We start from the raw sequence: 26,364 nt of genomic DNA, 5'->3' as shown, positions 1-26,364 counted from the left end.
TACCTCTGTGAAGTGCCTGGAGTCTGAGTGAACACGTCTAAACTGGAGGGCTGGTGACCTCTTTTCTTTCTTTATTTAGTAACAGAAGCAAACCGAAACAAGTGATCATAGCAAGTTAACTACTAGTGTAGTCTGCTAGGATAGTTCTCTAAAAGAAATAAATGCCCCAGGCAGAGTCCTTTAAATGGGGTTCATAGACCCTCTAGGGGATTCTGGGATCGACCTGGGGTGCAGTAGATTCATAATCTTCCAAAACTGCTTCTGAAAAATAGACTCAGTGTTTGCACACACTGTAAAGGGTTAAGAACTCAGAGGTGAGTCTGTCCCCTTCACACTGTTCTTCTACCTTTCATTTGTAAGCTTGATGCAAACCAGATATTAATCTTATAAATATGACTTAATAAAAATAACTCTTAATAATGACCTCAATGCAAAATGAATACAAAAGTCTCAGTGAGGAAACTCAGAGTTTCAGCCCAGTTTTCAGATTTTAGGCTTGATTGACCTCAAAGCCTTAGGGCTTCTCTCTGCCTCTAGAATAACTTCTCCCTGTCTCTTTCGCGCTTGAAAGAAAATTTCTTTTTGCTGGGTTTAACCAGTGGGAAGGCTTTATCTTTGAACATTTAGATCAGCTAAGAAAGTCTTTAATGTCCCCTTTTGCCTGCTGGCATGTTGTGAAGTAGGTATATAGCCCAGGCAGAAGCTGAATGAGAGCTCTGTCCCAGCCTTTCCCCTTTAAGAACCTCAAAGCTGTGTCCCTGCGTCTCTTCCTAGAGGCTGCTGTCGGGGTGAAGGTGGTATTTTTCCACTTTGTTGCGTAAAGCGCAGCTGCACTACCTTCTGGTCTCCACCTGGTACTTGGTGTGTAATATGTGTGCTGTAGACAACTCTGGTATCTGTTGCTGCAAACAGCTGCTTAAAATACCAGTGGTCTGAGCTAAATGGACTGTGTTCCTTATAAAACCAAAAAATAAAAACAAAGGAAGCATCATTAAAAAAAAAATTTACTGGAAAATTGAGAATTTTTTTTTCTTTTTCCTGTTTTTAGCTCTTTTCTTCTTTCTTCATGGGAACAGGATGCAAACATGCTGTGGGCTCTATTTGTGATTCCTTGAGGCAGGAAATTGTCATTTAGCCTAAAGCTGGCAGAGTCTTCCGAAGCATATGTTTTAAAATGGCTTTTAATGTTTTCTCTGAAAGATGGCAAATGTGTTTATTTGAATGTGATTTACACTTTTCCAAGCACCAACACTCACTGTGACTGGATTGCCTAGGAGAGAAAAACTCCAAATTCAGATCCTTGATCTGTGTTAAAGTCACCTTCTCCGGTTATTTTTTCTGTGTACTATATTTAACCCTCTTTTGTAATAGAGTTCACAGAGCCCTTTCTTCATACTTTTTGTATTAGCAATTATTATTGCATCATATTTAAATGATTTGTGACCTGTCTTTCTCCCTTGCTGGCCTTCTTGGGAATGGAAACATTTTCTGTGTTATGTGCTTCTAAACTTTTATCTTTTAGTGCTGGTGTTCCTAGAGATGTAAGAGACTTAATTTGCTTTCACATCTTTTTGTATTTTATATGATGATTATTATTTTTTTTCTTTTAGGCTCTTCAATGTGTATATATTATGGCTAGAAGATGAAAATTTTCAGAAAGGAGATACCTATATCCCTTCTCTGCCAAAGCACTATGACATTCACCGGCTAGCAAAAGTGATGCAGAATCAGCAGGTGACACTATAGCAGTGTCTTTTTTAGCATATCTATTTGTAATTTGAATTGGTCACTTTTATAACTTAATGGTAAAACCACTTATTGATATGGAAATGGGCTCATTGGGATGGTCATTTTTTTTGGTGGTTTTCTCAGTATGTAAATGAGTCTTTTAAAAAATTTATTCACTTATTTGTTAATTTTTGGTTGCGCTGGGTCTCTGTTTCTCCTTGCAGTCTTTTTCCAGTTGTGGTGAGCAGGGGCTACTCTCTAGCTGTGGCGTACAGGCTTCTCATTGCAGTGGCTACCCTTGTGGAGCATGGGATCTAGGTTCATGGGCTGCAGTGGTTGCGTCTCTGCAGCTCTTGAGCTTAGTTGCTCCACAGTATGTGGAATCTTCTTGAACTCGGGATCTAACCCATGTCTCCTGCATTGGCAGGCAGGCTCCTATCCTCTGTACCTAAGTGAAAGTCTGTAAATGATTTTTTTGAAGGCAATTTGTTGCCAGAATCTCGGCTCTCTGTGCACCAATGCCAAACAGAAATACAGAGACAGAGTTATGGAGGAGAAAGAAAGAGTGGCTTTATTACTTTGCCAGGCAAAGGGGGAACACAGTAGGTTATTGCCTCAAGAACTATGCCCTCCTGTCTGGTGAGTAAGGAGAGGTTCTATAGTCAGGCAGGGGTATATGATAAGGATGAAGGCAGTAACAGTCTTGGATTTCTCTTCCGCAGTTTCAAAAGGGCAGGATTGCTGACAAGATAGAGTGTATGCAAGGTCTTAGATGATGCTGTTAATGTGCTGCACTCAATGCGTCAGCAAACTTGGAAAACCCAGCAATGTCACAGGGATGGAAAAGATTAGTTTTCATTCCAATCCCAAAGAAGGGAAATGCCAAAGAATGTTCAAACTACCATACAGTTGCACTCATTTCACATGCTAGCAAAGTGATGTTCAAAATCCTTCAAGCTAGACTTAAACAGTACGTGAACTCAGAAATTCCAGATGTACAAGCTGGATTCAGAAAAGGCAGAGATCAGATTGCTGACATTCATTGGATCATGGAGAAAGCAAAGGAGTCCAGAAAAACATCTATTTCTTCATTGACTATGCTAAAGCCTTTGTGTGGATTACAGCAAACTGTGGAAAATTCTTATAGAGATGGAAAGAGAAACTTGTATGCAGGTCAAGAAGCAACAGTTAGAAGCAGACATGGAACAATGGACTGGTTCAAAATTGGGAAAGGAGTGCATCAAGGCTGTATATTGTCACCCTGCTAATTTAACTTATATACAGAGTACATCATGTGAAATGCTGGGCTGGGTGAATCACAAGCTGGAGTCAAGATTCCTGGGAGAAATATCAACAACTTCAGATATTAAACCTTAGATACTAAAGAGTCCCCTGATAAGGGTGAAAGAGGAGAGTAAAAAAGCTGTCTTAAAACTCAAGATTCAAAAAACTAAGATCATGGCATCCAGTCCCATCGCTTCATGGCAAATAGATGGGGAAAAAGTAGAAACAGTGACAGATTTTATTTTCCTGGACTCCAAAATCACTGTGGACGGTGACTGCAGCCATGAAATTAAAAGATGCTTGCTCCTTCGAAGAAAAGCTGTAACAAACCTGCTGCTGCTGCTAAGTCACTTCAGTCATGTCCGACACTGTGTGACCCCGGAGACGGCAGCCCACCGGGCTCCCCTGTCCCTGGGATTCTCCAGGCAAGAATGCTGGACAAACCTAGACAGCGTATTAAACCTAGACAGCGTATTAAAAAGCAGAGATGCCACTTTGCTGACAGAAGTCAGTATAGACAGAGCTCTGGTTTTTCCAGTAGTCATGTATGCCAAAGAAGTGATGTTTTTGAATTGTGGTGCTAGACAAGACTTGAGAGTCCCTTGGACAGCAAGGATATGAAATCAGTCAATCCTAAAGGAAATCAACCCTGAATATTTATTGGAAGGACTGATGCTGAAGCTGAAGCTCCAATACTGTGGCCACCTGATGTGAAGAGCCGGCTCATTGGGAAAGATTGAGGGCAGGAGGAGAAGGGAGAGACAGAGAATGAGATGGTTGGATAGCATCACCAACTCAATAAACATGAATTTGAGCAAACTTTGGAAGATAATGAAGGACAAGGAAGCCTGGAGTCCTGCAGTCCATGGGATTGCAAAAAGTGAGACATGACTTAGTGACTGAACAACAAAGGTCTTAGGTAGTCCAGTTTCCTAATCTTGATCAGCTTCGCTGGTCCCTTTAATCTTATTCCAGGTGGCTTTCTGGCTGCTCCTCCTCTGATTAATAACTCTTCTGTCCTTTGGAACTCAAGAAGGTCATGGTGACTGGATTCTTTTAAGAAATGGGGGACAAAAAGGCGTCCATGCCCGGGAGACCCACAGGGCTCTGCTTGGCATCAATTCTCCATTTTCTCTGATACTCCTTGATCCAGAGGAGCATAGAATCCCTACCATGGCATTGCTCTTTTTCACACTTTCAGCAGTACCAGGTCTCCTGCTTTGAAGGGATGTAAGGGAGTTTCCAGGCAAGGGGAGACCTGTGGAACACAAATGTATGCATAGTTGTTAACAGTTGTCCAGTCTGTTGAACATACTGTTTAATTTTACCTGCTGTGTTAGAAACATTTCTCTTTTTATTCTTAGGAGCTAAGAGTGGTCTCCTGTATGTAATTTCATAATGGCTCCATCCTATCCTGGTTCTAGGGATCACCAGTATACAGAGAGCAATTTGCAAGATCCTGTCTCATTTTAGATGAGTTTTCCAGCATAGCTTGGCAAAAGATTTCTTAATAATGTCCATAAGGTTTTTGTCATCTCTGATGTTGCTTTTTCGAACACTGTGGTCGGAAAGGCCTCTATTCAACCTTGATCCAGATGTGACCCTCTCAAATCTTAGCCAAAATCTTGTGGAAGGGTGGTGGGGGGGGAATTATTAGATCCTGGTAGAATCTGACATAGCTCAGAAATTTCAAGTTTGCAACAATACAGGGATAAATGCCTCTGAAATCACATCCACAGTGGTCAGCTAGTTTTGCCATATTTACTCCATTTTAACTTTCAAATGCGTTTCCCTCCTCAGTGTTAAAGTAGCTATCACTGTTAATGAATTTACTGCTTTTCTGGATATGGGAAAATGCAAGAATTTGGTTTCATAAACTCTTCTGAAGACATCTAAGTATCTAAAGGCCTATTCTGCCAGTTCTTCTCAGAGCACAGAGTACCTCATTTCTGATCTCCACTCTGAATTCCTTTCAGGGGGTGTTAAAGGTCAGTGGCTGCCATGGCATTGACTTAATCCTTGAAGAGGCAGATGGCAGTTTTCAATTGGCAGAACCCCTTCAAGTCATAAATTTGACCATGTTGTGAGGGCATTTCATGACCATTTTGTCCCATGCTGCTGGGAATGATATTCCCAAGTCTGGTGGAGATTTGGCCACTCAGTGTGCTGGACTAGGCCATAAAACAGTATCCAAGAAGTCTCTAGACCACTAACCCCCATGATCCAGGAAAATATCCCCTTTTATTGCTTTTTCCCATATCTAGAGTTCAACTATTACAATCATTGATCTCATATATGTGTGTGCTATATCGCCTCAGTCATATCTGATTCTTTGCAACCCTGTGGACTGTAACCCACCAGGTTCCTCTGTCCATGGGATTCTCCAGGCAAGAATATTGAAGTGGGTTGTCATGCCCTCTTCCAGGGGATCTTCTCAACCCAGGGATCAAACCTGTTTCTCTTATGTCTCCTGAATTAGCAGATGGGTTCTTTACCATGAGAGCCACCTGGGAAGCCCATATGGAATTATGCATCATTTTATCAGAGGCTAAGTCATATTTGGTAGTATAAGAAACAATTTTGTAAAACGGTCTATATACATCTATATATAAACAATATAGCTAAATTAATAAGGTCATAAGCAAGAATTTTAAGTCAAGAACTTCAATTAGATGTAGCCCCATATATCCTAGGTTGTTTGACTTAGTCTATTCTGTACCAGTCCTTTTCTTTAAGGGAAATTTTATGTTGGCATTGTCCGTAAGACACCCAGCCCAGTTTCTTCTGTTGCTAGGCTGATTATCCTTAACATGACTTGATTGTTTCCAACATAGAGGAGCCTTTAAATTTAAACCACCATAGTTTGGTGTTAACTAAATCCATCCCTTAACTGTGAGAGGTTTAGTTCCTTGGCTGAAATTCTGCCTGTTCTGTTGAGCTTGAGTAATGAAAATTCTCTGACCCTGGGTTTATGGCCAGGTCAGAGGAGGTGTTACTAATAGGCCAGGTGAGAGGATCCAGTCTGGTAATAACAGTAGTGGCCTGTACATGACTATAATCTTTTTTTTTTTTCTTTTTAATAAATTTCAAGAGTCAACCAGTTAGAGCCTTGGAGTAGAGAATCCATCTAGGTAGCCTGAGAGTACTAGACACAGGTCATTGGCCACAAACCCAACAATTGAATTGATTTTAGAAACTAGCATAGCATCATGCCTATCATGGCTATGATAGAAAAACATTTGATTCACATGCAAAAGTCCAAGAAGTCAGGAAAACATTACAAATGATTGTACAAGTCAGATTGGAGATCTTAGGAAAGCTGTCTACTTCTGATGTTGTCTTCTTCTCACCCTGGTGTGAGTGTAGTTTCTCCTCTGAGGAATATTTTAAGGGTGATTTTGAGGTCAGCTGTCCTCTCTTTAGGCCAGTGCATTGCAGGGGCCTTTTGTGAGTGGAAATTAATCCAGGAGTCAGTTCCCTTCAGATTCACTGTGCATGAGCTAGTTAAGAGTGGTTAGTAAGGGTCCTTCCATACAAGTTGGAAATTATCCTTTAAATTATGTATTTTTCAGTATGCATAATCCCCTGATTGTAGGTTGTGGGACATCTGATGTTCATCCAGAGATAGATTACTGAGGTAAGCTTCAGATACAAACTTAGAGTATCCTTTAATAATTCAATTAAACTTTACATTAATATAACATAATAGCAAGAAACTGTCTGGGAGGTGAGTCTTACATACCTCTGTTAACAAACTGCAATTTACCATTCATTGAAGCATCTTTTTCTTTCCAAAATTACCCTCATTTCTACCAAATATAATTAAATTAAGACTAATTAATTTGCAAAATATGTCTGGTCTCAAAAACTTGATCTGGTGATTTATGTAACTGATCATGTAGACATTTTGTCTTGTTAAAATTTTTATAAGGAGTCTCAGACTGACCTCTTAAAAGGTATCTCAGGGCTAAGAAAGTCATGCCAAGGATTTACCACAGATTTTGCCAGCCAGATCTAGGTGAATTCCTCCCTTTTCAAGATCCCCAAAATACCTTGAAATTTCTGTACCTGTTAGTGCAGTAGCCTTCCTAATTTATCTGATAAAGCTGCTGGGAACCAAAGAGTCTCCAGTCTCTGGAGAGAGCAGATACAGAGAAAAGATAAATGTTTTAATTCTGCTTATAAAGGTATAATTTACCAAATTGCTGTAAGTCATATTTAGTTTGAAGGGAAATTTCTCCTTACAGCTGGAAAACTGATTCAAATTAGTAATTTTTCAGATAGAAATCATAAAAAGTATAACTGTTACTGAGTCCAAGCTCATTCTGCTTGCCACACGACAGGCCAGTGAATCTGAGAGAGATGTTGAGGCAAGAAATACAACTTTATTCAGAAAGCCAGCAGATGAAGAAGATAGCAGACTAATGTCTCAAAATAACCATCTTGTCAGGGTCCGGGTGCCTGGTTCTTTTATAGGACAGAGTGGGAGAGGAGTTGAGGACGTGAAGACCATTATCTTGCACATATCTCCTGGAATGGCCAGTCATATGTGTGTGTGTGTTAATCTCCTCAGGTAGAGGGGCAGGGTTCTCTGAGGCAGGTCATTGTGTGTGGTTATAAAAACAAAGGTTAAAGTCAAAGAAATAGATACATCTTGAAGTCAGAATTGGCTCTTCCCTACAACATAACCTAACAAAGGCTAACAAAGTTTTGCTAAGAGAATGCACTGGTCATAGCAAACACCCTCTGCCAACAACACAAGAGACAACTCTACACATGGACATCACCAGATGGTCAACACCGAAATCTGTTTGATTACATTCTTTGCATCCAAAGATGGAGAAGCTCTACACAGTCAGCAAAAACAAGACCTGGAGTTGACTGTGGCTCAGATCATGACCTTATTGCCAAATTCAGAGTTAAATTGAAGAAAGTAGAGAAAACCTCTAGACCATTTGGGTATGACCTAAATCAAATTCCTTATGATTATGCAGTGGAAGTGACAAACAGATTCTAGGGATTAGAGCTGATAGATAGAGTGCCTGATGAACTGTGGATGGAGGTTTGGAACATTGTTCAGGAGGCAGTGATCAAGACCATCCCCAAGAAAAAGACATGCAAAGAGGCAAAATGAGAAAAGAAGAGAAAGTAAAGGCAAAGGAGAAAAGAAAAGATATACTCATCTGAATGCAGAGTTCCAGAGAAGAGCAAGGAGCGATAAGAAAGCCTTCCTCAGTGATCAATGCAAAGAAATAGAGGAAAACAATAGAATGGGAAAGACTATAGAGATCTTTCAAGAAAATTAGAGATACCAAGGAAACATTTCTTGCAAAGATGGGCACAATAAAGGACAGAAATGGTATGGACCTAACAGAAGCAGAAGATATTAAGAGGTGGCAAGGATACACACGAGAACTATACAAAAAAGGTCTTAATGTCCCGGATAACCATGAGGGGGTGATCACTCACCTAGAGCCAGACATCCTGAAGTGTGAAGTCAAGTGGGCCTTAGGAAGCATTACTACAAACAAAGCTAATGTCTATAGCTCTAAATGTCTATATTAATCATATTAATCAAACCAGCAAGCTTGAGCCACCTCCAATAGCAGATACTAATGGTGGCTCAGAGGGTAAAGCGTCTGCCTACAGTGCGGGAGACCGGAGTTCGATCCCTGGGTGGGAAAGATCCCCTGGAGAAGGAAATGGCAACCCACTCCAGTATTCTTGCCTGGAGAGTCCCTTGGATGGAGGAGCCTGGTAGGCTACAGTCCACGGGATCACAGAGTTGGACACGACTGAGCAACTTCACTCACTCAATTCAGTACTGAGTATTTCTTGGATCATGGGTTCTAAAATTTATCTTGGCCAGTTTTCTGTGTATTTAGATTTAATTTGTAAGCATTTACTTTCAAGTAAGTTAAATATAGTTCATTTACAGGTTAGCTTTTACATAAATCTCAGTTTTTCTGCATGATTTTAAAAGGTTTTTTTCCCCCATTCCCTACTTATTTTTTTTCTCTCCTGAGGCCAGAGCACAGGGGAGAGAAATACCAATTCCTTTTCCTGGGGCCACAGTTGGAGCTCTCCCAGTTTTGTAAAAACACCCTGGGGTTGGGGAGGCTGCAGGATGGAGCAGAGCTCTGTGTAACAAGGCTAGTCCAAAAGGGAAAATCCCAACCAACAGTCTGCTGCAGGCAGGGCCTGAGGCAATAGGGAAGGGCTTCCTGGTATTATCCTATGTGAGCCCTGCTATTTACCAAGGAGGTCTCAGTTGGTCACTGTAAATAGTGACACATATGTATCAACAAACAATACCAAGTACTAATTTAATACTGATTTAATTAATACTAACTTAATTTAATATTAATTTAATATTTCCCAGTTTACATGAATCTGAAATCCATTTAAATTTCTCTTGTGCTTAGAATTGTTTGATTTTTAAGTATCTGCTTTTCTTTAAGCCAATTAAATATCCAGTTAATTTACAAATTAACCTCAGCAACAATATCCAAAGACAAAAACACATCTGAGACGTACATATATTCACACAGACACAATGAGAGATCTCATAGCTTTGTTTTCTAAACTTAGTCATGAATCAGGTATCACAATAGAAAACTCACTAGTTTATAAATGACAGTTGGAGTAAGAAAAAATTTTAAAGGATTCTTTTTTTTTTTTTTTTAAATTCAGTTTCAGGAATTAGAGGTGGTCTAGGTAAGTGTCCCTGAGAGCCATGGTCTCAAGGCACAGGGAAGAGAAAGAAACTCATGTTCTCCTAGTAGGACTTACTCCTTCAGGGTCAGAATTCTGGGGGTGGGGGGAAAGTACTTTAACAAACTAGCTTTCTCTAATTGCACATGCAGAAATAGCAAATTTTGCAATTGGAAAACAAATTTTAACCAGTTGTGTCCAAAGTCTAAAGGATATTGTGGGCACACGGTCAAAAAGTCACTTTTCTTTGTCTGTGGTCATACCTAAAATTTAGACCAGGTAGTGGTCAAATTTGCCCTGATAGGCTGCAGTCCATGGGGTCGCTAGGTGTCTGACACGACTGAGTGACTTCACTTTCATGCGTTAGAGAAGGAAATGGCAACCCACTCCAGTGTTCTTGCCTGGAGAATCCCAGGGACGGGGGAGCCTGGTGGGCTGCCGTCTATGGGGTCACACATTGGCTGATAAAATGTGTCATCAGGGATTGTCCCTCTGAGGAGATGGGGTCTTATTTTGATCAGTCCAGGCTTTTGGATTATAGGAGAAAGTCCTGGACATGTGGGAACCCTACTCCATTTTCTCATCCTGTGGTAATGAAGATCAAACTGTGAGAGACCTGTTTTTAGGCCATATTTCTTTGTCATTGGATCATAGATATAGGTCGACCAGTCATTTAAAATCTCCCAAGGAGCTCCCACCCAGGGTGGAACCTTAGAGGAAATGCTGTCCATTTTAGCTCCAGCAGTTAGTACCAGATGTCTGCATGCTCAAACTAAAGTAACCAAGCCAAACCAAAACCTCACCAGCTGGCAGTCACATTTTAAATAGAGCAAACTGCAAAGAGATGCCCAGAAATCAAAAACCAAATGGCACAGGTGCCCCAAAAAGATGGCAGAGAGATGCCCAGAAGTCAGAAGCTTGACATCAATCTTTCTTTCCTTTATATTTTGTTTGTTTCATTTTTGGCTGTGTTGGGTCTTAGTTGCGGCACACAGAATCTCACTTGCGTCATGCTGGATCTTTCCTTGTGGCTCATGAGCTTCTCTCTAGCTGTGACATGGGTGCTCCAGAGCATGTGGGCTTAGTAGTTGTGGCGCTCAGACTTAGTTGGCCCATGGCATGTGGAATCCTACTTCCCCACGTAGGCATTGAACCTGTATCCCCTGCGTTGGAAGGTGGATTCTTCCAATGCAGTTCAGCCACTGCAGCACTAGGGAAGTCCCTGGGATATCCCCTTTTGAATATCCGGCCCTGCTCTGGCATCATGTGAAGGACTGAAGCTCATTCTTGGACCGTCTGCAGCCTCATAAACACAGCCTTTTTCTGACTATATTCTTCCTTGTTTTAAATTGTCAGCATCTGAACACTTTTAAGCAGTCATCTCTACTCCCATAAAAAGTTCAGTGTAAGGATTTGTTAAGACTCATGCATATAGAAAGTTAATAGCATGGAGAAAGCGAGGCGCTCACCCTTGAAGAGGCTGACTTGTAGCTGTCAGTTTTGGCTGCCCTTTTGGATGTGGTCAATTCTCGTCTCCACATGTTCTAATCTTTTCTCAAACAAAGAGGTCTGTTGTCTTTCCTAGGTCAAAACTTCTGATTTTTTTCTGAGCTTCTGTAGCTCTACGTGTATATGTTTGTGTGTGTGTGTGTGTAGAGATGTATCTCTCCTGTTCCAGTTTATTTTTTCTAGGGACTGAACTCTACTGGCCCTTGATCCCCAACCTTGGATAGGATTTAGGATCCCCTAAGACTTGAGAGACTTGATAGACTGTGTCTTTAAACCTAGCTGTTTCCACATTGTATGTACTATTTCATCTCCACTAGGTGTCTGGCTTTCTTCTGTTTTCTTTCTTTCCTTCCTCTCTCTTCTTTCTTCTTTCCTTCTCTTACTTCCATGAGTATCTATTGGATACCTTTGAGGCGTCAGTCACCTATACCAAAAATATAAAAAGAAAAGTGATGCAGTCTCTGCCTTCAAGATTCTTACTGTCAAATGGGGGACTAAATAATTATTACATCTGGTGATAAAGACTGTGGGAGTGAAATGTGCAGGGTGCTGTTTCATATGCAAAGGTGGAGGAATGGTACCTGATTCAGACTGAGACTGGAGTGTGACCTTGAACTGAGCCCTAAAGGACAAATGGGAGTTTGTCAAGTTGAAAGGATAGCATGGTGATGTGGAGTGGCAGAAAGTTTTCAGCAGGAAGTCTTTGTTTGGAGAGATGTTGAAATAGCTGGAGTGGTTAAATAAGTGGATGAATTAAAAATATATAGAACAATTCATTAGTAGAATCAATAGGATTCTCTGGTTAGGATTGATATACTTGTAGGGTAGATAAGGTATACACGGACTTCCAAATATGTAGCTTGGGCAGCTAAAGATGCTCTTTACAAAACTGGAAGAGAAAGTGCCTGAGGGGCTTCAAGGAGAACTCATATTCAGGAATTGGTGGGGACGGGATATAAAGTTGTCTGTAGTTCAGGAGTGGGGCAGTAGGAGACGTGGGTGTAATGGTAATAGAGTATTTGGATTAAGAAGAGAACTCAGCATGGAATTCTGAAAAGGAACATTTAAGACATGGAGAAACAAGGCTGAGATTGTAGGGCCAGAGAAATAGGAAAAATACGTAAGTGATCATGGTGTCCTGAAATCTTTTGAGTGCAGAGTTAACCCATTGTTAATTCTCAGTATTCTTCTCTAATTGTCAGCCTCTATCAACAGTAAATGTTTAGCGGGGCTGTTGAAATTACTTTTTCTAAGTGTGGTATATAATCAAAAAGTTTTGAGATTCCTTAGACTGTTAGAGTGTCCATTTTATCTATTTATTTGACTGCATTACTTGGCTTCTGGCATCTTAGTTCCTCGACCGGGGAGTGAACCCAGGCCCTTAGCAGTGAAAGCATAAGTCCTCACCACTGGACTGCCATGCCAGGGAATTCTCCAGAATGCCCATTTTAAATGTGATTCATCCTAATGCTTGGAGAACCTGGAATGGACCACCTCATGTTGAAACTTATGGATTCACTTTAGAGTTAAATATATAGTTTTATATGTGAATATATGATTCATCCCTGAAAGTTAAAGTCTTATGGTTCCGTTTTAGGACCTGTGGATGGAGTATTTGAACATGGAGCGCGTCCATTACGAGTTTCAGGAAACCGTTGGTCTGTGGACACAGGCCAAGCTTGAGTCCCATTCTGCACCCTGCAGTTCATCAGTTCAGCTGGACTTCACTGATCCTTTGTTGGGTGAGTTGTATGAGTGAGTGCAGACCGTTTGAATGAGTGAAGCAATGGGTGAATGAATGAGTGAGTGTGAATCAGAGCCATTAAGTGTTAACATTCATATAGTGTATCCCTCAGTGAGAACTGCTATTTATTTTTTAGGAATTCATTGTTAACTTGTCTACTACTTAGGGTTAGGTTACGCTATGAATGAGAGAAACTCCAAAAACAGTGAGGGCGCAAATAAGATAGGGGCTTGTTTTGTTTATGTCAAAGAAGTCTGGAGGCAAGCAGTTCAGAGCAGTAGCTTTATGACCTGAAAGCCTTCAGGGACCCCTGCTCCCTCTGTCTTTCTGTCTCAGTGTTCTAACGTCAGACATCGCATGTGGTTCAAGACGGCTGCTTAGGCTGTCATTTTGCGTTCCATTCAGCGGGCAGGGAAGTCTCCCTCTTTTAAGGACTCTTTCAAGAAGCTCCCCATACACTTTCCAGTTACATCTCATTGGCCCAAACTGAGACACATGGCGTGCTACCGTCCATGGAGTTTCCCCAGAGTCTAGATTTTGCTGATTATACCTTTGTGGTATAATTTAACATTTGTTTTTTCTTTTGTCTCCTGTATTTCCTGTAAATCGATATTAGGAAAGTGATTAAGTAGTTTTTGATATGTGTTCTCCATGATGCTTTAAAAAGACATTTCAGTTAGCTTAGAACATTTGAAGTACAACCTAGAATTTAATTATTTGGGGTTTACAGTTTTAAAATTGAGCAGTCTGTCTTTTTCTTTCATAAACTCTTTTTCTGTGTATCTGAAACTCTTAACCATACAGATGGATCATATTCCCAGAGTTTCTAAATTAACTGTTTCTCACAATGCATTTTTCTAGAGAAACAGTTTTATAAATTGTTAGTTTTCTATTCTAGGCCACGAAAACTCATTTAACCTGCAAAGTTGACGACATACTTTATTAAAAAAAAGGAGAAAATAATATTTGGAGTCACTTAATCATTTAAATTACTGAATATATTTTTTAAATGTAGGATATATATAATTATTGAACAAAATATTGTAATATGTAGTGTAATAGAACACTGAGGTGATTGAGAGAAAGGTAAAAATAACTTCTTGATCCAACTCTGCCACTAACCAGCTGTGTGATCAGAAAAAAATACATCTCTTGGCTTTTAGTTCACTCATCTGTAAATGAAGGTGCAGAGCAATCTTACCTAAGATTAAAATTTTTCTCTCCAACATCTTTCTCCCTCCATTTTCCTGAAATAAGAGGCTTTTTTTTTGGTTTGGATGATAAAAATTATATGAGCCCACTGGGAAAAATTAAACAGTTTAGGAAGGTATAGGGCAAAGTATAAAAGTTGTCCTCAACCCAGCCATATCAGTTCTCATTTTTAGTCCTGAAAGTTTGTTAAATGAGAGGAAGAGTTATATTTATAGATCTGGAAGCTGTTGAATATGTGTCTGTTCATGCCCTCCCATCCGTTGTGTTTTCACTTTGCCTTAACCCTGCCCTAAAAGGCTGATTGTTTTTCCAAAGGTAAGCTAGTAATTTATCAAGCCCTTAATTTGTTCTAAGCACTGTCTTTGTATGCATTAACTCAGTCTTCCCAACAACCCTGTGAGGGTTATCTCCGTTGAGCTGGCAAGGAGCCTGAGGTGTTAGAGTAGTTATGTAACTTGCCCAAGTGACAAAGCTGGGGCTTTGAAGAGCAGGCTTCAGAGACCCTGCTCTTCACCATTTACCTTATTTTATTTCTGGCAATCAGAACAGGTTGCAGTTCTAAATAAAAGTAAGACCTAGATTTGTAAACAGTAAGTTTCAGGTTTTTCTCAGGTGAGAGCAGATTAGGTAATGATTATATCAAATGATTGAACTTGTGATTGTGATTATAGGAAAAATTTCAGTAGCATGTCATAGTTTATTGTATACTTGTGACACCAACTTCTTTTTCTCAAATTTGTCGGCTTCATAACTTTGTCAGTTGTGGTCCAGAGTTGTGATTATAGTTAAATATGGTCTGAATTTTTGTTTCTTTTATTTTGTATTTAAAGTGTCATTCTTGATTTTTCTTTCATAGTAAGTTATATCAGGATGGGAAGAGATCCTCTCCACCTCCCCACTCCCATTTTCCTTTAGAATTATGAGCTAATGTTGCTTGAAAGAAATTTGAACATAGGAATCTTAGCCAGTGGTGAATATCCCGCCTTATTACATTCTGTGCATAGATTGGTAGTTCTAGTGGAAAAACCCCAGCTATAAGGGACAGTCCTGACCTTGACCTGTTTGGAATGTTAGGTTCCATTTGTTTGGATTACAAACAATACAAGTTTTCTTATGCCAAGTAAAGTCATGGCTATTAAATTTTCTTTAATTTTTCTTAACAAGAATAGAAAATTGAATGCTATATCTGGAATGAAATCGGAAGTTCAGAGTAGTCCCTTAAGTACTTTGTTGACTTACTGACTTGAAATTCCCTTGACCTTTCCTGGCCTCTATTATATTACATGGCAGCATTTTTCTTCACATTCTTCATGAGCGATGTGGTATGTGGATAGTGTAGTGAAGAAAAAGGTAGGGAAGATAGGAATTTATTAGACACCTACTGTGTTTCAACTCTCTACTGAGTACAGAAATGTAAACATTTAAGTTGGATTGATCAGTATGAGACCATGTGCAATCTAGTGCAAAGTTGCATGATGCAGATTTACCTTGATTTACCTTTATTTTTCTTGTGTGGTGCCTGACTTCTTATTTGGACTCATAAATCAGTTTTTGAGTGAATGAATGAATGACTATTTAGTGAAAGTCGTTCAGTTGTGTCTGACTGTTTGTGACCCCATGGACAGTCCATGGAATTTCCCAGGCCAGAATGCTAGAGTGGGCAGCTGTTCCCTTCTCCAGGGAATGTTCCCAACCCCAGGGATTGAACCCAGGTCTCCTGCATTGCAGGTGGGTTCTTTACCACCTAAGCCACAAGGGATGCCCATGAATGACTATATGACTATTATTAAGTTCTATAGGAGGTTATGCGCATGTCTTCATTCAATTTAACTCTACTGTTTTCAGCCCCCCTAATCAAACCTTGGTCTAATATGGTACTTTTCACTCAGCTTCATTCCATAATGCCCATCCCTCTTTCTCGTTTATTTCTTGTGGTTGCATTAAACTCTTAACTGGGCTACCTGCCCCATTTCCCCATTCTACTCTCCAGATGATAGCCACCATCTTTCTAAGCCTTGCTTAGAGTCATTTACTAGATCCCTTTTGCACGGGTGTCAAGTCCAAACACCTTAGCATGTCCTGCAAAGCTGTCTAGGGTACTAATTTAAGATTGTGACCTGTAGCTCTGTAACTATCATCAAGACTTTTTGAGGATAGTAATTCTATTTAATCATCCCACGTGCTCCCAAGCTTCCAGTTCCTAGTAGAATATTATTAGGCCAGTGGGTGATCCCTCAGAACTTGCAAATAACAAAAGATAATTTTATTCATTTAGGTCTCTGGTGATGTAAAGAGCTATTCTTCAGATCTTTAGCATTCTTTATGAAGGTAGCAGACTATGTAATTATGTGGTACATTATGACCTAGTAGAAGCCATTAGTCAGCAAAATGACGATTTTTTTTCAGCTAAAGAAAGAGTTTTAAGTAACCTGCGGAAGCATGAGGACCCCCGGCCTCCTCTTGTTCTGCACCTGATGAGGCCTCCTGTGCCAGTTATCTCCTCAGCCATGCTCCTGAGTCAGAAGGATGCCACCGAGCTGGTGCGCACAGACCTGAATCTGCTGCAACAGCAGGCGAGGTAAGAGCACACGCTGTCCGGGATCGTGGGTGTGCGCTTGCTGCTGTGCATCCTGATGGGTAGTACCTCCAAGGGCTTCCTCCTTAGCCTTCTCACCACGAGGGTAATTTGACCAGACTGGCTCAGATGGTTATCTTAGTTAACCAAGTTGTGAAAAATCTTTTAATTTCACATGGAAATTATGTGGGTTTTCATGTACTCTATAAATTGTACGTGTTTCTTGTGGCATTTCCTGTGTCAGTAGCGCCAGCTAAATTTTTTCTTAGGCTTCTCCTGAGGAAACCATATAATATTGGAAAGACGATGTTCAAAGGGAACAGAATGAGATTTATTTTCTTTTGTCACTGCTTTGCTCTCTAAATGTCCGAATTCTTTTAAAAATTACATAGATACTTGATGGAAGGGCAGGAAATACTCATTTAATATTCTGAGGTCATGGTGGCTACAGAATGATGAGCTGTTTGTTTTGATTCTAGCTTGTGATCATGTGAGGAGGATTGTGTGTGTTTTACTTACAAAGTGAAAGAGTTTGTCTTTGCAAAACTCATAGGCATCCATCTATTACTGGGCCTGTTTTTGGTTTATTCGTGTCGTGTGTGTTGTTGGCACCACACCGCACAGGCTCCTTGCAGATTACTGAGATAATACAGTTAGGACAGTGTTGAACTAGCTTATCTGGTCTCCACACGTCGGTTTGAGTCCCTGATGCCTAAGAAGTCGCTATGTGTGTGCCCAGTCACTGAATTGTGTCTGGCTCTCTTGCGACCCCATGGCTCTCTGTCCATGTGATGTCCCAGGGGAGAATACTGGAGTGGGTTGCCATTTCTTTCTCTAGGGGATCTTCCTGACCCAGGGCTTGAACCTGTATCTCTTGCATTGGCAGGTGGATTCTTTACCACTGACCTTCCAGGGAAGCCCCTAAGAAGTCACTGGTACTTAGAAAAAAGGTTCCCCCTTAGGATGATTAAATTAGCATGAAATTCTCATTTGTTCTTGTGTACTTAAGGGTTCATTTAAAAAAAAACACATTGTTGATATAACACAAATTTTAAATGGAGCTTTGTTTCTTGCCAAAAAGTTGTTATACTTTTCTTTCCTTTCTTAACTTTCTTGTTGACCAGTGACTGCCAGGGAGAAGGTTTGGGTAAGTCTTAGCACACACTTTTGGTCTCTTGTTACTGTGAGATTCTTGTGTTATTGTTCACCGATGCAGGCTGGGAGTGACTGGAAGCCTTTATCATTCATCATAAAGTTTTTCCTAAGACTTTTAAAATAACTTCTCCTGATGATGTCTTTCAGAACTGCAGCTCTTCGGGAATCTCAGCAGGTTGCGCTGGATAGTGAACTGTTGGACACAATGCCCAAGCAGTATGTTAATCGAGAAGAACAGACCACACTACATTTGGAGTGCAGAGGCAGTAGTGGTAAAAAGTGCCAAGGAGCAGCAGTTGTAACAGTTCAAGTAAGATTGAGTTTCCTCATAGTTCAGAGAATTTCATTTGAGTTCCTAATATTGGCATATCATTGAAAAAGACTGAAAGAAATATTTAGTACATCATCCATGTCCCACATTTAATAGTTTTAGGGAGAGTGAAGCTGCCCATATCGGAATGTCCCCTGGAGAAGAGCATGGCAACCCACTCTAGTATTCTTGCCTAGAGAATCTCTTGGACAGAGGAGCCTGGCGGGCCACAGTCTGTGTGATCACAAAGAGTTGGACATGACTGAAGCGATTTAGTACAGCACCAAGCTACACACAAAGCTGATCACTTACTTCCATAAGTGCTGATGAGTCTTCCAGGACAGACAGACAGAAATGAAAAGAAAAGTGGAATCGTTGAGATGATTCTAAGAGAGAGGGGCTCCAGCTGGATTTTAAAAGATTTTGGTGATGATAGTTTGGATTCAGTGAGAAGAATGTGGGAATGGAGTCACTATCTAGGGGTCAGTGGCTCGATCCGTCTGTTTCAGTTGTCTTGGGGAGTAGTGATAGGAATTCACGTTGGGAAGGTTGGAGCTCACATTGGAAAGGATCATCACCTGGGATCTTCCCAAGTAAAGATGTTTGCTGCAGATAGTGGGGAGTCACTGAAGACAGAGGTAGGAGGGCCGCGTGGAAAGCAGATCACTTGGGCAGAGCTTGTCAACAGACCAAAGTTGGGTCTGTGACATTGTAAAGACTTCAAATGGAAGGTTAGCTTTAGCCAACATGTCATACCACTTAATTATGCAAGGTACCATCTAAACACTTTATATAACTTATTTTATCCTCACCACAACACCGAAAGGTGGATATTCTTTTTGTCTGTATTTTTCAGATGAAGAAATACAGGCAAGGAGCAATTAAGTTACATGCCCAAAGTGGCGGTGCCAGTGTAGGGCAAAACCAGGAAGGCCCAGGCAGAGTGCATGCTCCTTAGGCAATGCAGCTTGCTGTTCCTGCAAGTGAATTCAGAATTCCCTGAGCTGGGAAAGAAATGCTTGGAGAGGGGTGCTGGCTGCTGCTTGACTACACCCACATAAAAATGGCTCCTCTTTTTTGTTAGCTTTTACAAATTGGGGGACTTATTTTTCTGACTTTTGGTTGTCTTTCAAAAATGTCCCTTCTTTTTGTGCCAGTCCTAACAATTCTAATGTAGCTTTCATCAGTCTTCTAGAAGACTATTTTCTCTGAAATGTCTTCTTTGAAATAAGTTTTATAGTCATATTTTTCATTACTTTCAATTTTTGTTTTTTTTCCAACATAGTTGTATGCATCTATTAAGAAACTTGACCTGGAATGTGAGATTGCTAAATATTGAGACAACATCTTTGGCCAGGTGCTTTATGGAGTTACTTTTCTTTCTGTGTGTGTGTGCTTCAGTGTGGTTTATTCCTTCCATTGCTAATGCTTTAGAAAGACTGAGGTAGAGAAGTATTTAAGAAGGATCACTTGCTAAAATAATAAAACAGGAAGAAAAGTTTGCCAGCTGAGGGTAGAGTTTGAGTTGGTGGGAAAAAGGCTGAAAATGCATCTCGTTGTAATGAAAAAGGAACCTTTTATTACCAATCTGTGTTTTTACAAATACAGTGTTTTTCCATATTTTGAAATTACACATCTATATCAGGCTGTTAATTCTATATAGAGAAGGGAATTCTCCTAAAATGCATTTTTGTAAGTGACTGTTGAGATAAGTACAAAGAAATGTTTTTCCAGTTCTGGCTAATAGCTTACTCTTTGAAGAGTTGTAAATATTTGCTGTCCCAGCCAAAGATAAGTCTGACTGTGTGACTTCTTATTAATTTGCAGAGTCTTGCGATGGAAAATACCACCCAGCAGACCTGGGAGCTTTAGCTCTAAGCCTACCAGTGACCTTTTTTCTTTTTCAGAAAAAAGGATCATAATCTTGATTTATCTGAACCCTTGAATTGAAATTTCTTTTATAACCTTTAGTTTGTTAATTTTGAAATAAAAAGCTACATCTTTTCTAAAATACCTTCAAAGTAATTTTGATTGAAGGGAGATCAGAAAGAAGATGATATATGACAAGAATTGAATGAATATGGTTTAGATTTTGCTTTTACAGACAACACAAAAATATTTATGCTTATTTTCAAAAGTAAAATTGGTAGATGCTAAGATCACTTGAAGAAAGAAGTAAAAAAAATGAGAAAGGATAGAGGAAAAAAGAGGGGATTTTATAGATTCTTGAAGAGTTTGAAAAATAGTTGTGTTTTGTGGCCATAACCTCATTAGAAATATCCAAGTTTTCTTAAAGCACATTTTAATTTTCTGCTGACCTTTCTTGTTGCCCTGTGATTTTTCAGTTTGGGAAATCTCATCATTTGGAAAAATCCAGAAGCTTGGGAAGTTCCACTGATGGCTCCTAGAAATATCAGTATCAGCAGTACTGTTTACTTCTGCCATTATTTTGCCTGATGATGCTGATGTGCCAGGGAAATTAAAAATGTAAAGACAGCAATCAACTTTCGTAGTCTGAGGCTTAAGTAGGATTTCTTTGGAAGGTTATATAGAAATTGCTAATTACAGCTGTCCTGGGCAGTACTTACTGGTCATAATGTCTAGGAATTGAAGATAAAATTATTTTTTGCTCCTTGTCTATGGCTGAGAGCAAAGTAGAGGAAAATTGAAGCTCTAGCTGCCATGAAGTTTGGGGATTATGTATGCAAGTCTGTTAGGTTTGCTCTGATTTTTTGTTAAAGATTGTACCTGAATCTAAAGTCACCCATTACACAAATGGATAACTTTAGTTTGTAGAAAGAGAGGTGTTTTTCAGGAAAAGGGAAAGTGAGTTCTGAGTGTTTATGGATTCATCTGTAAACTGTCACTGGGAGAGAGTATTCCTACAGGAGTTAGATTATATAATTGCATGAAACTGTAGCCCTTATACAAACATGTGTCCAGTGGACACTTCATGGTTGTGACTAGTAGTGTTGATCCTGTTTGACATCGTTCTCGCATCTGGTGATGCTGTCATGAGGCCTCTTCTAGACTCTTCTAGTCTCCCTGAATCTGTAGCCACTTCTTAGTTTCTTCCAGGGTTCCTCTTCATCTGCTCAATGCTTGGATTACTGGTTGTGCTTGGTTCTACTCCTGATCCCCTTCTTCACTGCAATATATGCTGCTTTTTGTCTTCTGTCTGTGCTAGAGTTCTTAATCTAGGATTTGTGACTGGTCTTTGGTGGGTCAGTGAAGTCCCTGAAAGTGTATAGAAAATTTTTTTCTGGAGAGTTCATAGATTCAGTCGATCCTCAATAGTCCCTGACCCCTAAAAGGTTAGTCCCTTTGTTGATGATTCCTGTTCTGTTTGTCAAGTCCAGAATTCTCTCTTGAGTTCCAAATCTAGACTTCTTGCTTACTTAGCATCCTATCAGTGTCCCAATGATAACTCTGTAGGTCCCAAACTAATCTCATCTTTATCCTTCAAACCTATTTTTTTCTCTAATTCCACTTACTTGGGCTCCCAAGATGAAGACCTAGGCATCAGAATTCACATCGGCAATCCCACCGCTATACTTCCCATCTAGTCACTTTCCAAGTCATATTGGTTCTGCCTTTGAAATAACTTTGAATGTATTCTTTCTTTGTTTCTGTTGACATTGCCCTGTGGTCAGCCCACTTCTCCCCTGAACTGATATACCTTCCTGTCCATAGTCTTTCTCCCTGTCTAGTTCATTTTTCCCCATTCATCTTTTAAAACTCAAACTGATCTCATTTCCAGGCTAAAAACCCGTGTTGGTTCTTGCATGCTCAGTTGCTCATTTGTGTTCAACTCTTTGCAACCCCATGGACTGTAGCCCAGCAGACTCCTCTGTTCATGGGATTCTCCAGGCAAGGATACTGGAGTGGGTTGCCATTTTCTCCTCCAGGGGGTCTTCCCGACCCAGGGATCGAACCTGAGTCTCCTCCACTCCTGCATTGGCAGATAGTGTCTTTACCACTGAGTCACTGTCTTCCCCGGTATAATGGTTCTCTAGTACCTAAAAAGAGTTATGTCTCTTAGGACACTTCATAATCTGTTCTTGATCTTTTTCTAGCACATCATTTACCCTCTCTCTCACGCCCTCAACCTTCTGTTTTTTAGCAGCTTGCTCCTTTTCTGTTCTGCAAAGGTGACATGCACATTCTTTTGTTCTTAGCCCTGTGCTGCTGTTTGTTCTCCCCCACTCATATCTGGGCTGCTCACCCTTTCATTCCTTGGTTCAATCAGCATCTTTTCTTGAGATCTTTCTTGACTCCTCTAGTCAGACTGAGATATTCCTTCCTCTCATCACAGCTTGGGGAGAAGTGCTGTCATAGTCACCTGCTCTTTTTCCTACAGCCTGTGACCTCTTTGGGAAGTAGAGTTGCTGTCATTACTCGTCTCTGTGCCTGTACCACCTAGCACAGCTCTTGGCACATGATAGGTACTTTTAGCACCTCTGAATCAGTCAGTAAAGCCACAAGCACAACACTTTCTAGGTTGTATTATAACTGGTTTTGTGTTACTACTTCTGTAGCTGTTGATAGAGTTTGAGTTAGCTGCGGGTCAGGATCTTGTCTTTTTCATGTTTATATTGTCAGTGTCTCACACAGTCAGTGCCACAGAAAGAACGTGTTTGAAGAAATGAAGAGAATACAAACTCTTCATAATAGTCTCCCTGAAGACATTATTTGACTGTGGAAGACATGGAAATTGGAACTTTTTACTACCAGAAATTGGCAGTCACTTTTGATTCTGCTTACCTTTGGCCAAGTTAATGCTTAATTGGCCAGCTTGATGCTTTCTACAAAATCCCAACTTTAACAACACACACTTCTACACTTACCTTTTTAAGTGAACAGGCTTCTCCTGGGCATTCAGTCTTGGAAAGTGGTAAGGATGGTCATACCTCAGTGCATTGCTTTATTTCTCAGCCTGGTTCAGTGTATTTCTTGTCCCTTGCTTGGGTACTCTCATATCCCAGGTAAACTGCTAGGGGCTTTGCTTATATTATCTCACTTGAGCTTCACAGAATGAGGAAGATGAAGCGGGTTCAGAGAGGCTTGGAAACTTGCCTGAGTCACACAGCTAGTAAGTAGTTCAGTTGGAATCAAGAGTTTTGCTTTTTCCATTCAGTATTGGGAAATGACTAGGCCATTTTCTTTAGCTGTTTCAGCTCTAATTTCGAAGACGAGTTGATCATGATAGTCAAATCTTACTTGAATTAACATAGTATCCTTTTCTTTCTGTATTAGTGTGCTAGGATTGCTTCTTTTTCAGTGATTTCATGGGAAATGATTTTTTATTTCAAGTGTAAATTATAAAATTAAAACATCTATTTTAAGAGTAATTTTGAATGGCTCTTTTGTAAGGATTTCAAACTATGTCATGAAAATATATTACTGCTTAATGGAATTTTCTATGAGGGAAAGCCCTGGAAATTTCCAGTTGTCTGCAGATGTTTGAACTATGTATATCTTGTTTGGGGTATACAGAAGCCGAAGATATTTTATGGCAAGTGGGACGTGCGTCTTCTGTGGTTGCCTCTCTTAACAGAAGCCTCTAATAATTCAGTGATATTCCCTGAGGAAATGGGGTGATTTATAATAGGGTTCCTTTTGTTGTACTTTGGTATTGTAGGGCATGTTCGCTGGACCCAGGATTGATTTATGATCATGTGAAAAATTTGCTCGTTTCTAGAAATGAAAGACCTACTGAGGGCCTCACATTATTGTAACAACTTACTGAAACATGTGTTCGTGCAACTTTTGGATTTCTTTGTCTACTTAAAATGACTCAAGTGGAAGGGCTTCCAACATGCTGCTTTTTGTCTACAACTTGTAGTTGTGAGCTGGTGATCATTCAGTGTCTCTCACCTCCAGTGTAGTAAGAAAAGAAAACTTTTAACAGAGGCGGGAGCTATGAACGAAAACAGGTAAACTAGGAAATTACGATAATTTGGGGATGTTTCTGTGAGGAAGTCTGAACTTTCCTGAACTAATTAATTTCTTTACTGTTTAGCATTAAGTCGTTTCTACAACATGGAGTGGTGGTCTTAAAGTTGGAGTCAGAGAGAGCTTTTAGTCTCATCTCTCTGCATTTCCCTGTTAAGTGAGCCTCTCTTCTTTCTTACTCATTGTCTTTCCACTTCTCTTCATTATTGCTGTCTTCCTTCCTCCTCTCAGATTCTTTCCCTCTCTTTGTCTGCTTGCTCTCCAGGTCAGCCAAGGGCTGTGACTCTCAAAGACCCAGTCTAATTGTAGTTGGTGACAGATTTGCCAAAAAGCCAACTGCACATATTCTTAACACATTTTGGGCTATTAAAGATTGACCTGTTACTTGAAAGATTTTAAATAAAATATTTGTATCGGTTCGTTATGTGGTTTACTGGAAACAGTTTACTTTCTTTAATCTTTAGTTTCTCCAATAATAAAAATTAATCGTGATTATCATTACATGTTCTTGGAGAGGCACTTTTCTGCCTTTTGATTCATGATAACAGCTTATCCTTGAAAAGTTTTGTGAAGATTTTTAACACAACATTGATGAGTTTTATGGAAGAGTTATTATGATCATAAAAGTAGGTGGTCAGCATATCATCTGTTAGAGTTGAGCTGCACTAGGCTGCTATGCAAAGCAAAACAAGCAGGACCATTGTACTTTGGGAGCATTCGATCTGGAATTTATGAAAATAAGCCTGGTGGGGATATCACTGTGGTGGTGGCTGAGGCCTGGGTTTGGGAAGGTGCATGTAAAGGAAAATGTAGCCTTTACTGCTCACCCATGTGATTGGGGAAGACCAGGTAAAGAGACTGGAGGATTTAAAATTCCTGCCTTCTAAGTGTTCTGGTCTTTTCAGCATTTCCTGCCATGCCTGCAAGATAAGTCCCAATTCCCTCACCAGCTCTAAAGGTCTCCCTAAGACAGGCCGCTTTGCTCCCCAGTCCGATTACATTGCAGTCTTCAGCCCTGACTCCCTACTTGGCTGAGCTCCCCTTTGCTGTCCCTCTCTCCTCCTGTCCCCACAGCTGCTACACTGGTTCTGTCTTTGGGTTGCAACCTGGGCCTAGGATATTCTCTGCATCTATCCACAGGCAAAAAAGGACATTAAAAATGCACAAACCAAGTAGTTATCACTTAGGTCACCATTAAGTTAATTAGAGAAAGGGATATTAACAACCCCTCAACTAAGAAAGACATAATCTGAAATAAAGGATTGTTGTTGCTCAATCACTAAGTCATGTCCAGCTATTTGCGACCCCATGAACTGTAGCACATCAGGCTTCCCTGTCCTTCACTATCTCCCTGAGTTTGCTCAAGCTCGTGTTCATTGAGTTGGTGATGCCATCCAACCATTTAATTCTTCGTTGCCCTCTTCTCCTGCCCTCCGTCTTTCCCAGTATCAGGGTCTTTTCCAATGAGTTGGCTCTTTGCATCAGGTGGCCAAAGTATTGGAACTTCAGCATCAGTCCTTCCAATGAATATTCAGGGTTGATTTCCTTTAGGATTGACTAGTTTGATCTCCTTGCAGTCCAAGGGACTCTCAAGAATCTTGTCTCTAGAGCACCGTAGTTTGAAAACATCAGTTCTTCAGCACTCAGCCTTTTTTACGGTCCAGCTGTCACATCTGTACATGACTATTGGAAAAACCATAGCTTTGACTATACCGACCTTTGTCAGCAAAGTGATGTCTCTCTGCTTTGTAATACACTGTCTAGGTTTGTCACAGCTTTTCTTCCAAGGAGTAAGTGTCTTTTAATTTCATGGCTGCAGTCACTATCTGCAGTGATTTTGGAGCCCAAGAAAATAAAATCTGCTGTTGTTTCCATTTTTTCCCCATCTATTTGCTATGAAGTGATGGGACCAGATACCATAGTCTTAGTTTTTTGAATGTTGAATTTTAAGCCAGCTTTTTCACTCTCTTCTTTGACATCCATCAGGAGGCTCTTTAGTTCTTTTTCATTTTCTGCCATGAGAGTGGTATCATCTGCATATCTGAGGTTGATATTTCACCTGGCAGTCTGAATTCCAGCTTGTGATTCATCCAGCCTGGCACTTCCCTTGATGTACTCTGCATATAAGTTAAGTAAGCAGAGTGACAATATACAGCCTTGATGTACTCATTTCGCAAT

At 40.2% G+C, this 26,364-nt stretch overlaps 1 protein-coding gene across 4 annotated transcripts in view; it reads left to right on the top strand.

Annotated features, from left to right (window-relative positions):
• EPG5 (ectopic P-granules 5 autophagy tethering factor) overlaps positions 1–26,364 on the top strand; it is a 132,037-nt gene that overhangs the window by 55,552 nt on the left and 50,121 nt on the right. For all 4 annotated transcript variants that reach the window (XR_009492740.1, XM_005224332.5, XM_003587790.6 and 1 more), the window contains exons 24-27: positions 1,611–1,734; positions 12,833–12,977; positions 16,598–16,769; positions 18,069–18,231. Coding sequence is in view for 3 of the 4 variants with exons in the window: in XM_005224332.5 (XP_005224389.1) it covers positions 1,611–1,734; positions 12,833–12,977; positions 16,598–16,769; positions 18,069–18,231 (604 nt within the window). In the remaining variant the exon portion in view is untranslated. The remainder of the gene's footprint in view (positions 1–1,610; positions 1,735–12,832; positions 12,978–16,597; positions 16,770–18,068; positions 18,232–26,364) is intronic.

The sequence above is a fragment of the Bos taurus genome, chromosome 24 (assembly GCF_002263795.3).
Source record: "Bos taurus isolate L1 Dominette 01449 registration number 42190680 breed Hereford chromosome 24, ARS-UCD2.0, whole genome shotgun sequence".
Taxonomy (NCBI): Eukaryota; Metazoa; Chordata; class Mammalia; order Artiodactyla; family Bovidae; genus Bos; species Bos taurus.
This window is presented reverse-complemented; position numbering and strand designations above follow the sequence as displayed.